At 46.6% G+C, this 11622-nt stretch overlaps 4 protein-coding genes across 4 annotated transcripts; 2 read left to right on the forward strand and 2 right to left on the reverse strand.

Annotated features, from left to right (window-relative positions):
* Nucleotides 1–802: 802 nt before the first annotated feature.
* F4822DRAFT_400971 (endoglucanase E1) lies at nucleotides 803–2916 on the forward strand. The gene has a single exon (XM_051457900.1). It carries the CDS (start codon nucleotides 1099–1101, stop codon nucleotides 2434–2436), a length of 1338 nt encoding a protein of 445 aa, XP_051315909.1. The 5' UTR covers nucleotides 803–1098; the 3' UTR covers nucleotides 2437–2916.
* F4822DRAFT_400974 (uncharacterized protein) lies at nucleotides 2906–3979 on the reverse strand. Its single transcript, XM_051457901.1, has 4 exons — nucleotides 3706–3979; nucleotides 3626–3641; nucleotides 3432–3566; nucleotides 2906–3364 (listed from the first exon to the last, which is right to left on the reverse strand). Exons 1-4 carry the CDS (start codon nucleotides 3752–3754, stop codon nucleotides 2941–2943), a joined length of 624 nt encoding a protein of 207 aa, XP_051315910.1. The 5' UTR covers nucleotides 3755–3979; the 3' UTR covers nucleotides 2906–2940.
* Nucleotides 3691–6466, forward strand: F4822DRAFT_225248 (heterokaryon incompatibility protein-domain-containing protein). The gene has a single exon (XM_051454064.1). It carries the CDS (start codon nucleotides 4142–4144, stop codon nucleotides 6290–6292), a length of 2151 nt encoding a protein of 716 aa, XP_051315911.1. The 5' UTR covers nucleotides 3691–4141; the 3' UTR covers nucleotides 6293–6466.
* Nucleotides 6467–7374: 908 nt separating this feature from the next.
* On the reverse strand, nucleotides 7375–11130 carry F4822DRAFT_428480 (uncharacterized protein; the record flags this gene model as incomplete). Its single annotated transcript, XM_051460923.1, has 9 exons — nucleotides 7375–7543; nucleotides 7610–7771; nucleotides 7886–7984; nucleotides 8045–9091; nucleotides 9132–9777; nucleotides 9851–10060; nucleotides 10128–10466; nucleotides 10550–10754; nucleotides 10816–11130. 9 exons carry the CDS (start codon nucleotides 11128–11130, stop codon nucleotides 7375–7377), a joined length of 3192 nt encoding a protein of 1063 aa, XP_051315912.1.
* Nucleotides 11131–11622: the final 492 nt, after the last annotated feature.

Consider the following 11622-nt stretch of genomic DNA (forward strand, 5'->3'; position numbering starts at 1 on the left):
CTAGACTGGGTGTTGCTATGAAGCTCGATGGGGATGGAGGGATGAGGCTACGAAGCGACATTGGTTTTCCTATTTTACCTATTCAGGTACCTACCTAACCCACTGAGCTCAGAAAAGTAGCTTAGCTACTTAACTTAGGGATTAGATATATATGATGCATATATATTAGTCCAAATCAATAAAAGGTTCTATCGCCTAAAAATAATTTTGCCCTGCTTGAGCTGAACTATCACATGCCTAGCAAAGCCACATCGACACGTACGCGTAGTTTGTAAGTGAACATGCACAATTCTATGGGGTCAACCAATGCCACGAAGCAGATAAGACGAACCAAACCAATTATATGATCGTCAGGCATGCATGCTTTACTTACGGGGGGTCCTACGTGATAGGTGGACTGCTGTCTCAAGTGCCGTATGAGAAACAACAGTAGTCCCACGTGATTCGAGAAGACGTAAAGAAATTTGTGTTTGTTTTTTATATTGACGGTCGATTGAGTTGGTGTAACAGCGTTTTGAGAATAAGTTTGACGGACGAGGTATCCTTTAGTGGATATAATATAGACGAGGAACACTGTTAAAAGCGAGAATTCAAGGCTCTAAGGATTGACTTTAAGCTAACTCTTCTCGTAATAGTGATACGAGGAGAAATAGAATGGCTGAAAGTCTAAAGAGAAAGAAAGGCAGGGCAAGGAAGGTATCAGGGACAGGTAATATTACGTAAGTGAAAGTTGGTGGGGTTACGCAGCACGTACCTGTCAGCTTGTCCAACGTCACTCCTTTACTTTACACGGACGGTTTGATAATATCTCTCTTCCTTCCTTCAAGCCAGCTGGGCTCCATTCTTCTTTTCAACAATTCTCCTATTTACCTACATCAATTTTCTACCATTTAGTAGCACAAAATCTCTGGTAGATTTTAAAGCTCATATGGTTATTACAATGGGCTCCATGTTATCTTTATTCATAGCAATTGTCGCGTCTTGTTACGAAATACCTGACATCGGGTTTCCTCAGCGCTACATCTAAAATCCCAACACCTCTCCTCCCTCACCCTCACTTACTATATCTTCCCCCAATTTACATAGACACATTTTACAATGTATCAGATACTCGTATGCGCGTTCCTTATCCTCGGCGGTTATTTCCATTATATGTGGAAGGCCGAGGGAGCCCTTCACGAGCCATGGGTCCCCGACGTCGGTGACCGACTTTTTAGCGAGCGACCTCTGCCCCCGTTTAAGGAGACGTCTAGCATATCAACCTACACACTCCCCTTACGGACACAGGGTCGCGATGTAGTTGATGCTACGGGTCGGCGATATAAGCTCGCTAGCGTCAATTGGTACGGAGCCAGCGACGAGCTATTCATCCCCGGCGGTCTCGAAGTACAGCACCGTTCCGTCATCGCAGCTACAATCCGCATGCTAGGTTTCAATAGCGTGCGGCTACCCTACTCAGACGAACTAGTCGTCCGCAACCCGACTATCCTCCCACACCTCCTCACCGCGAACCCGGACCTCATCGGGCGCCGCGCCCTCGATGTTCTCCACGCTGTCGTCGAAGCTCTAACCGATTCCGGCATCGCTGTTATAATCAATAACCATATCACGACGGCGACATGGTGCTGCGGCGCCGACCCCTGCGACGCCGGATGGGCAAACGATCATCTCGGGCCCTTGTGCAAGATCTCGCAGACTGAGGAGGAGTGGATACAGCATTGGGAGACGGTCATGGATCGCTTCACGGATAATCCTAGGGTTATTGGTGCGGACTTGAGGAATGAGGTGCGTGGCGTCTGGGGCACGATGTCATGGGATCGTTGGGCGACTGCGGCCGAGAAGTGTGGGAATAGATTGCTCAAGATGAATAGCAATTGGTTGATTATTGTTGGTGGGACTGAGTCTGGGAATGATCTATCGAAAGTTAGGGAGCGACCGGTGATATTGGATGTACCGGATCGGGTGGTGTACTCTGCGCATGTATATGCGTGGAGTGGATGGGGTAGTCGTGAGGGTCGGTACGCGAAGCGAAGCTATGCTTCATTTGCGCAGGCTATGCGCAATAACTGGGCGTACCTAGTTGAAGGCGGGGAAGCTCCCGTCTGGGTAGGCGAGTTCGGAGCGCCTCGGGATCCGGGTCAAGGCGATGCGAATTATTGGAAGAATTTACTACGATATCTCAAGCGCATCGATGCAGACTTTGGGTACTGGGCTATTAACCCGAGAAAGCCGAAGGATAATGCACTAGAAACATATTCTTTGGTTAGGGATGATTGGATCACGCCGATTCTGGATTATCGCATGCGCGACATGACGGAGCTTATCGCTGGAGAGGGCGATGGTGATGATGAATATGATTATGGGGATGAGAATAGAGACGGAACATCCAACGGTGATACGAATAAGAATAGGGACAACAAAGTCAAAGACTTATAGGAGGATTACTCAACGAAAGAATAGCAAGCGATTTTGAGTTTTCTGTTTTCGAGTCGATTAGAGCATACGGATTCGCCGCGCTGGAAATACCACTGGGAAGGAAGGGGAACATAGAGTCCCTACATATAAACACATCTATATATGGGACGGTATCATCATTATCATTACAGGTGTGGGTATTTGCATATCGTTGTCACGGCTATAGCTGCTGTACGATCGTCGAGTCGGTTTCTAGATTGATGGGTTGTGGGCAGGTTACCACGGGTCGGACGGATGTCTACATACATACAAATTGCATCTCTGGCAAGGAACCCTTTGGATTAACTGGACGATGGGTTCCAGCCCTTAACCCTGATAGAAGAGGTTGACTGCCTGATGTTAGGTTATCAAACGAATGGGGTTAGTCCGCTGTTTATAAGTAAATTAATACTTAAAATGTGTAGACTATTTTTTTTTAATTAAATGAATCTGATGGTAAAAGAGCATTCAATTTTCTAACTGGTGCTACCAAGATATATCCCAAAAATGATCCGTACCCTTATAAAAAGCCCAATGCATCAGCGCTCTCACACCAAAGGTAATAAGAGCAAATAAGAAAAAACACCCCGCCATAACCGAAAGCCCAGTCCAACTACTCCCGCCGCGATTCTTCTCATCGGGAATTGCCAGAAGCATACCCGCGACTGCGGTCCCACCGGTCAAGCGTGTCTTTCGCGGGTTCTGACATAAGAGGTATGCTACGCCGTAGCATATCGACCCGATACTAAGTAGAAGAGCGGAGGCTAGATAGGGTAATCCGATGCCGAAACCGACCCAGTGTAACATGGATAGTGTGAGCCATGCGGTTAGGGATATGAGCTCGTCGTGTCGGTTCTTGAGACGCTCGTTGGGGATGAAGAGGAGCAGGATTATACCGACGATGGTTACGCTTTTATGAGTTAGATCCGGGGATGGGAAATATAGGGTAGAAGGTAGGAGAGGGGGGAAGGGGTTACCCTGATGCCCATCCCGTATAGAGGATGGCGGATTCTGGCCAATGCGCGTGTGGGAGGAGAGTCCCGTGTGTGAATTCGATTGGGACTACGATTACGAGATATATGGTTGTTACTATTAGGCCCGCGAGGAGGAACCTAAAAGGATGTTAGGAATGGGAGTTAATCATGAAGATTCACTTGAAAATTTGGTGTACCATTGGCCGTATATATCTGATTTATAGGTGGTTCCGTTAGCAATGTCCAGTGAGTGAGTAGGGCGTGTTTGGGCACTAACAGAAATTCAGTAGCTTCGCCTCTCGGACGAGCTCACGTATAAATTTCATTTCGTTCGGTTTTTAATGTTTATTATATAGTCCGCCATAAAGAGTATAAAGTGAAGCTTCCGTTTCTTCAAAAATACGCGGTAAGGTAAGATGAAGTTGGGATCTCGGCGGTGGTTATATTATAGGTTAGTCATTATAAATATAGTGGAAGTTATAGTGGTATCGTAGGATCCCTTGGCGTGTCCAGGGGCTATGTTGAAACGCCTGTAACTCCCAACGTGGGTTGTCTGCAGGCCATTTACAGGGGGCATAGCCGCCGAGCCTTGTGCGGCTGAGGGGATACCTTAGAAATCCAGACCTTTGAGAATGAATAGATAGTAGACCAATAAATATTGGCTTACTAGAGCTTATAGATGTTTTTTATTGAATTAAATCCGAATTGGTGACATGGCGGCATCTTTTATCTATCAAACTTTGCCTGATCCGACGAATTCCATACGAGTTCTTAGTATTGAGCCTGGTTGGCCTTCGGAAGAGATTCGGATCAAGATACAACCTGTGCCTGACTTGAACAGAGCACCACGTTATGAAGCACTTTCTTATGTTTGGGGTACTACTCAAGATCAAATACCGATTGAATGCAATGGGCATCGTATAGAAGTAACTCAGAATCTGGCGGCGGCACTCAAGGCTCTGCGCCAGTTACCCTCAGAGGGCGATCCGACTGAAAATGGGATCGATGTTATGGATGAGGATCATATACTTCATTCAAGGCGTCGCGCATGGAAAAATATTGCCCGAAATCGCAATGAAGTCGATATGGTTGAATCCCGGAGGGCGTGCGCGGAACCCCCTTTGTATTGGATAGACGCCCTGAGTATTAATCAGAGCGACATACAAGAGCGGGATGAACAAGTCAAACTCTTCCGAAGAATCTATACCACAGCTTCTATGGTATTTATCTGGCTAGGAAATGAACTTAGTCCACCCGATATACCAGAGTCGGAACTACGGACCTCCTGGTTGGACCGTACGTTCGGGCGTGTGCGCTTAGCTGATTTGGATCATATGTCTGTCGTGTTATCCTTTTTAGCTCAAGCATTGAGAAATGCGCATCGAGTTAAAACCGATGGATTCGGCAGAGAAGATTTGGACCCGGTTGGGTTTCCACCCGAGAATAGTCCTGAATACCAGATTCTTGGGTCATTCTTCAATTTACCTTGGTTCCACCGTGTATGGATTGTTCAGGAGGCAGTTATGGCCAGGGAGGCCAAAATATGTATAGGGAATTGGGAATTAGAATGGAAACCGTTCGCCGATGCCGTACAAGTTCTCGACGCTGGCGACTTCTGGCACACTTTCCAAGTTCAATTGCGCATCACCGGACTCCTTCGAGAAAACTCATCTCCAGGATTGAGTATTCAGGCAGCTTTATACCCGTGTCAAATCCGGCGATATCCAGGCCACAGACAAAACCTACTTCCCTTATTAGAGAGAGCGCGAACACGAAAAGCGACCTTGCCGTCAGACTACGTATTCGCCGTTCTGGGCATGGCCAACGACGTCGCAAACCCCATCGGCGATAGCGGCATACTCATCGATGTAACGTACAGTAAACCAGCGGCCCAGGTATTCCGAGATGCCACGTGGTTTATCATATTAAACCACGCAACACTCAGGCCCCTCGCCATGGCCGAGTATTCAGAGAACCGGTCCGTGCCTAATTGTCCGTCATGGGTGCCTATATGGTCGGAACCCCGCCGAACATCACCTTTCGACTACGATTTTTTCGATGCGAGTGCTGGATTGACGGTTAGTGTGCAGCGTACTGATAGCGCTGATAGATTAAGTATCCGAGGGTACCCGCTTGACTCCGTAGCATCGGCGACTACTAGCCTTGTCGATGAGAAAACAAGATTGGCACAAGCGCAAGATGGATTAGTCGAGTGGCATTATCCCCCGCGGCAGACGGAGATCGATTTCGTCATATCAGCTTGGTCCCTTGCCACGAATTCAAGCCGAACGAAACCTGCCGCGAGAAGCAATTCAGGTAGTAGAGTCGCGGTCGCCGACTCAACTCCTGAACTTCAACCCCGAAGTTGTAATTCTAATGAAGAGCTCTTAGCGGCGTTTCTACTCACATTATCGGTGGAAACGAATTCGGTATCATCTGATGGAGGAGAGAGCGGGGGTAGTGATATGGCTCGCTCCGCGAGGGCTTGGTTTCAGCAGAACGTGGGTTGGTCCGCGAATGCCGCGCCTCTATATAGCAAGATCTCGCATAGCATCGGGAATATGCTGTATCCTGGTGCCGATGTATCGTTTCAAGCTTCCTTATTACAGGCCTGTGTAGGTAGGAAGTTTTTCGTCACAACGAGGGGTTTTATGGGTATTGGCCCCGCCTCGATGGAGCCAGGCGATTTAGTTGTCGTACTTTTGGGAGCTGTGGTCCCTTTCGTGGCGAGGAAAACTGCGAATGAACAGGATCGGACTTATATCCTTATTGGAGAATGTTATGTCCATGGTATCATGGATGGGGAATTGGTGAGGATGAAACAAGGAGCGGGCAAAGAGGCTGAGGAGTTTGTATTTATTTGATACCATTTCTAGCGGGGGCATTCTGCTGTGAGAAGCCTATGGATACCTACCTAGGTGATAAATTGAGATGGCTGGTAAAAAAAATACCCTCTGATCGGAATGCCTCAGATGCCCCAATCTCCCTCTTAGTATAGCACGGTGTGTCGTTTCTGTCCATTATCGGTTTTTATATGGTCCCCTGCATCTGCCTGGCCCTCAGGTACTTCTAGCTTGTGCTGGACTGCCCCCCCCTTTTTTTTTTTATAAATTCTCGACCCAGGTAGACTCCTCTTGACGCTATGTTATTCCCATATAAACCTTAGCAGTCTTTATCTGTTTCCCCTTCGAATCTATGGCCTTCGAATCTGTCTATATCTGTCTTACGTTCGTGGTTCGTTTCCGGATCGGCATATCTGTCGTATTTCTATCAACAGAGCGAGCCCACGGTGAAGAAAATAACCTGATATCTCTCTCAATAACTATCGGGAGTTGAGCATCGCCATAGCTACCCATATGTTTTTTGTGGAGAATAATCGTAGCACTGTCACTGTTTGATTGAGGTAGCCTGACCTCTGCTATAGTATATAGTGACAGGAGCCTTGATGGGAGTGTGACCAACTGCAATCTATCCTGCGATCCATCGAGCCCGGATATATTCATTTGTACCCCTTCGGCGGATAATTGGCTGCAAAAAACCATCAAGTCACCGTCGGAAGCAGTTGTCCACATTTCCCGGACTTTCCCAACCAATACTTGTAGGAATACTGGTATATCCATGTGCCCACCAGCTTTCGGATCGGAGAAGATGCGTACCGCAGTTGAGCGCACGACTGATGTGCTTTGAGACACGATATCCGAGCTACATCCAGACTGAAAGGAATCATGGAGGTCGGTTATGTTTTGGATCATACGAAAGCTATCGTGTCCTAGAATTTAAAGTATTAGGCAGGTCGAGGCTCAGAAAAAGGGGAAACATGAATATAGGTACCACTTTTAAAATCCCAAAAGTACTGCAATTCATTCCCCTTATCGCTTATCCCTGTGACTACTGCGCGATGTGATGTCGGATGTAAGACAAGGTGGTGTATATGTTGTATATGGTGCTAGACAGATTCTAGCACATTGAGTGGCTTAACTGCCATCATTGGGAAGCTCATAATCTCAAAGCTTGACATCCTCATCTCCAAACTTATCAGGTTAGTTTCAGTTAACGTGATATATTGACCAGTGGGGCTAAACGTGACTTGAACAATGTGGGTTTGGCCGGATTCACTTTTGAAGTATCAGTACTCGCTACCAGGACGCACATATAATATATCATGAGGTAGATATACATACTTATCAGTCTTTGCGAAACCAAGTGGCTTGGTTTCGATCGTAGCCGCCTCATAAGAAATATTTGCAGGCCATTCGAGCTCGGCCAAGTTCATAGCCTCAGGGGGCCGAGGAGGCCGTAGCATCCATATCTGGTACGCAACCGAGAAAACCAGGCAATCGGGGCTAATAGAAAGCGGTTCAGGGAATGAAAGGGTGCGAATAAATAAATCCGGCGAGATATCCACCAGAACTCGAGCCAAACGAGGTCGGCCTAAATCAAGAGGCTAGAGTTCGTACAATGCCACCCAGATTTGAGGGAAACTCTTTGGCATGTTCTTATAATCCCTGTGGATTTCTTGGACGTGGCGCTCAACAAAATTTTCACGATTGAATGACCTAGTAGAGAGTTAGTGTCCATCTTTCGTAATGGCATTTGTGCTGTCACATTTTTCTGACCATATACTTAGCACCCCGAGTGCAGAGCCGTCCTTACACACCGCAGATACAGACATGAATGGCACATCTGCGATGCCTTCTAGTTGCGGCTTTTCCGGAGCTCGCGATTTGACGCGGGTGCCCCCTGGAGAGAAAAATAATCGGCTTGGCGTCCATCCATCTGCTGTTACTTCGTCCCATATAATATGTGGAGAATGTGTCAACTGTTCATTCCATACCTCAGCTATTCGATCAAGATCCGAGCAGAATTCGAGTGCTAATCTGAGAACATCCCCTTTAATATTGATAGCGCTTCGTTGGCTTGCCTCGGATGCCCAATCTGCCCAACAGTGGACGATTTTCCCTCGTGGGGAAATGTCTTTCTGCGCTGTGTAATATGCCTCAAGCCACGCGGTGACCGCCCTAGGGCTTTCGAAGAACAATTGAAGGTCCTTGGCAAAGTCCTCAAAGACATCCTTATATACCTTTTCCAACCACGCGCCACCGTCACTTTCAGATGATATCGATGCCTTCAGGTGTTCCATCCAATGTAGAGCTGCATAGTCTGTGAATGGAAAGCTACTAGCTAGTCGTGCGCTGGATATGCTTTGGTGAACTTTCCCAGATAGCGGCCCTTGAGATTTGTGATGAATTAATTGTCGCAAACAAGATCTTCCAAGTTCCAGATTTGAGATGGATGGACTGCGCGAGGTATCACCGATTTTAGAACTAGCCAAGGCTTCACGTGCTGTGAGGTGGACAAACTTCAGCACCCGTCCGGTCGACGTGATGGGGACGATCTCTACGAGTCCTCCGCAGGCCATAAGTACCGCAGTTTCGAATTCTTTGATGTCTTCGACATCGCCGCCTCTCATCCATAACCCATTGACCGAAAATGCTTGACAGATTTGGTATGTCGTTATTAAAGCTGCCTGATTAGATAGCCATATAAAGACAGTGGTAGTAAATTTGACGACAGCTTCTCCAGATTGGGTAATCTCAGAAAATATACGGTCATACATATCCTCGAGGCCCTCCGGGAACTGGATTTCAGTGGTAATCTCGACTCTCTTTACCCGGGAGAATATCCATCGCCGGAGGTACTCACATTAGTTTTGCCCATAGGAACATTCCATCCGCTCCTTTCAAGAGATGACTGTTGAGTTTGTCTAATTCATTGGAAGCCAAATCTGGTAAGAGTTCATCCACAATCATGTCATCAAGTCCATATTGGCAAAAGCGATGTATGTCCTGTGACGTATCTTCTTTCGTAAGGAGTAACTTGGATTCCGATCGAACGGATCTTTGTAAATGTGTCATATTTATCCTGCTGAGCAAGAGAGTCTTGTGGTTACAAGCCATAGATAACCTTAACAAAGATTTCGTGAAAGAATCGCTATCTTCACATTCATCAACGCCATCTAGGATGATGAACACCCCCTTGTTTAGACAAATCTCGAGAAGGTCAAGTAAGGCCTTTTCGGAGGCTCCTATTTGTCCCTGAGATCCTATTCTCATGATGAACGCAAATTTATCGACCACGTCTTTATTGTTTCTATGTCTCCAAAGGTATTGAGCCAAAAGAGACTTGTATGCAGCGGTTGGCGGCCTAGTAAATTGGGAGTCGAATTGAAAGAAATGGTATAAGACTGTTGGAGAAACATCTTCGCCTTGGTTCTCGTAGCCGTTTTCGTAATTCTCTAATTCGTCGATAATTGAGGTAGCTAACACTGTTTTCCCTGATCCTGGGTGGCCTATTCAAAGATTAATAGATGATTAGTAGCCTCTAACTTAGGTACTTGAGTGTGTATTCCGAAGGGAACATACCATGAAGCCACAGAGTATTCGGTCCAAACAGCCTAACGTTGCCATCCGGGCACGAATCTTTATTTGATTGTACCCAAGACCTATATTGAGGGTGGTCAAAGATCCAGGTTGCAGTAGATTCGTATCTTTCCCGCGCCCTCGCATTAGTCTGCCTCGCGTCAAAGTAATCGACAGGTTGTAGCCATTCTCGAATCTTGAAAGCCATACTTTCTGTTATATGAATTGTATCAGCGGAACAACCCTCATCCCCAGACGACTAGCATCATTTAAAACTTACCTAGGCGCTCAGCTTCTAATCGTTCCTTCTCCTCTTTTATTTCTAGCAATAGAGACACGATTTCCTTTTGAGCTGCGGCATCCTGTATTTGCTTCTTCTCCATAAGCTTCCTCTCTTCGGCCATAAGGCGCCTTTCCTCTCGCGCAAGGTTTCGTTCTTGCTCAGACTTAGCATGTTCTTTTTGGACGTAATTTCTCCACGTTGCCGCGATATTACGCTCATTCTTCTCTTTCCGAAGCCTCCATATTCTAACTTCTTGAGCAATGTTTTCCTTGTGGGTCGCCATTTTGTCTAGTAGTTTCTTGAACTTCACGTCAAATGGTTGCCACAGCAAGCTCCCTATCACAATTGGCGTTCTTTTCAATTTTAATGAACAATTAGCATCGAGTTATAGGTGGTTCCCTAGAAAAAGGGTTACTCACTTCCTGTCGACTTTGTGAAGATTTTGACGGCAGCCTTCAATATCTCCAACATATCACCGTACACCTCCTCGATATTTCTCCGGAGCCTGTCCGAGTTTTCATCGTCACAGAGTTTCGCGACGTCTTCATATCGGGGGAATACATCTAACAATTGAGATATAAGACCGAGCAACTTTTCAAAGAAGCTGGACAGATTACTCGACAGCTTCCTAGGAGTCAGGGATTATCCAGTGAGAATTAGGAAAAATTCGATACAGGCGACATACCTGAAGAACAAGCCGGAAAGCTCCCCAAAATATGGCAGAGAACTCAGGATTGGATTGAATGAATATGTTCACTACTTCGAAGTATGGCTTCAGATGTTCAGTGAACGACCGCACATATCGGATCTTTTTGCCAACGCGCCCGAAGTGTTCTGTTGTCTTCTCTAACTTCTGGAGTCCATCCAGGAAGTCGGTGGACGTTGCGCATGGTGAGAATAGAAGTTTATCAGTTTCACTCAAGGACCCCAGAAAATTATCTCGAGCTGATTCGAACAAACTCTTTCGGGCTTCACCTGTATCAACTCCGGTGGATTCCATTGCCGAGGGGATTGATGAGCTACTCGCGTTAAAAAAAAATAGTGCCTAGCCTCACTTAATACTCATGATTTAGTATTTTATTCAGGCATATCCTCGCGTGCTGAATTTGCCCCTACAACAAGGCTGACTCTGGCGTCCCTGTACGGTGCAGCCCAACCTACATAGGTACTTAGGCACCTAGGCATATCTAGGCATAAGTAAACGGAGCAATGATTATGACCATTGGTCGGCGTCGGTAGGCTATACCTATAACCATATTGGCAGAGCGCAGAATGCCTAGTTGAAGGAGGTGGGCACCGACTTTCAAAGCCTTGACAACTAAACTGCCATGGCTGTGGTGTACGTCCGCCTGGAAAAGGTCTGCCTTACCATGACTACCTCAGGTAAGTACCTAACAGGCCAACAAAACCTAGTGATAAATATGTTGGAAAGCACTATCGTATCTAATAGTCGGCCACGCCCCCTCATCTATGCACGAGTATGTGGCAGATC

Source organism: Hypoxylon trugodes (genome assembly GCF_022578975.1).
Source record: "Hypoxylon trugodes strain CBS 135444 unplaced genomic scaffold F4822scaffold_4, whole genome shotgun sequence".
Classification (NCBI taxonomy): Eukaryota; Fungi; Ascomycota; class Sordariomycetes; order Xylariales; family Hypoxylaceae; genus Hypoxylon; species Hypoxylon trugodes.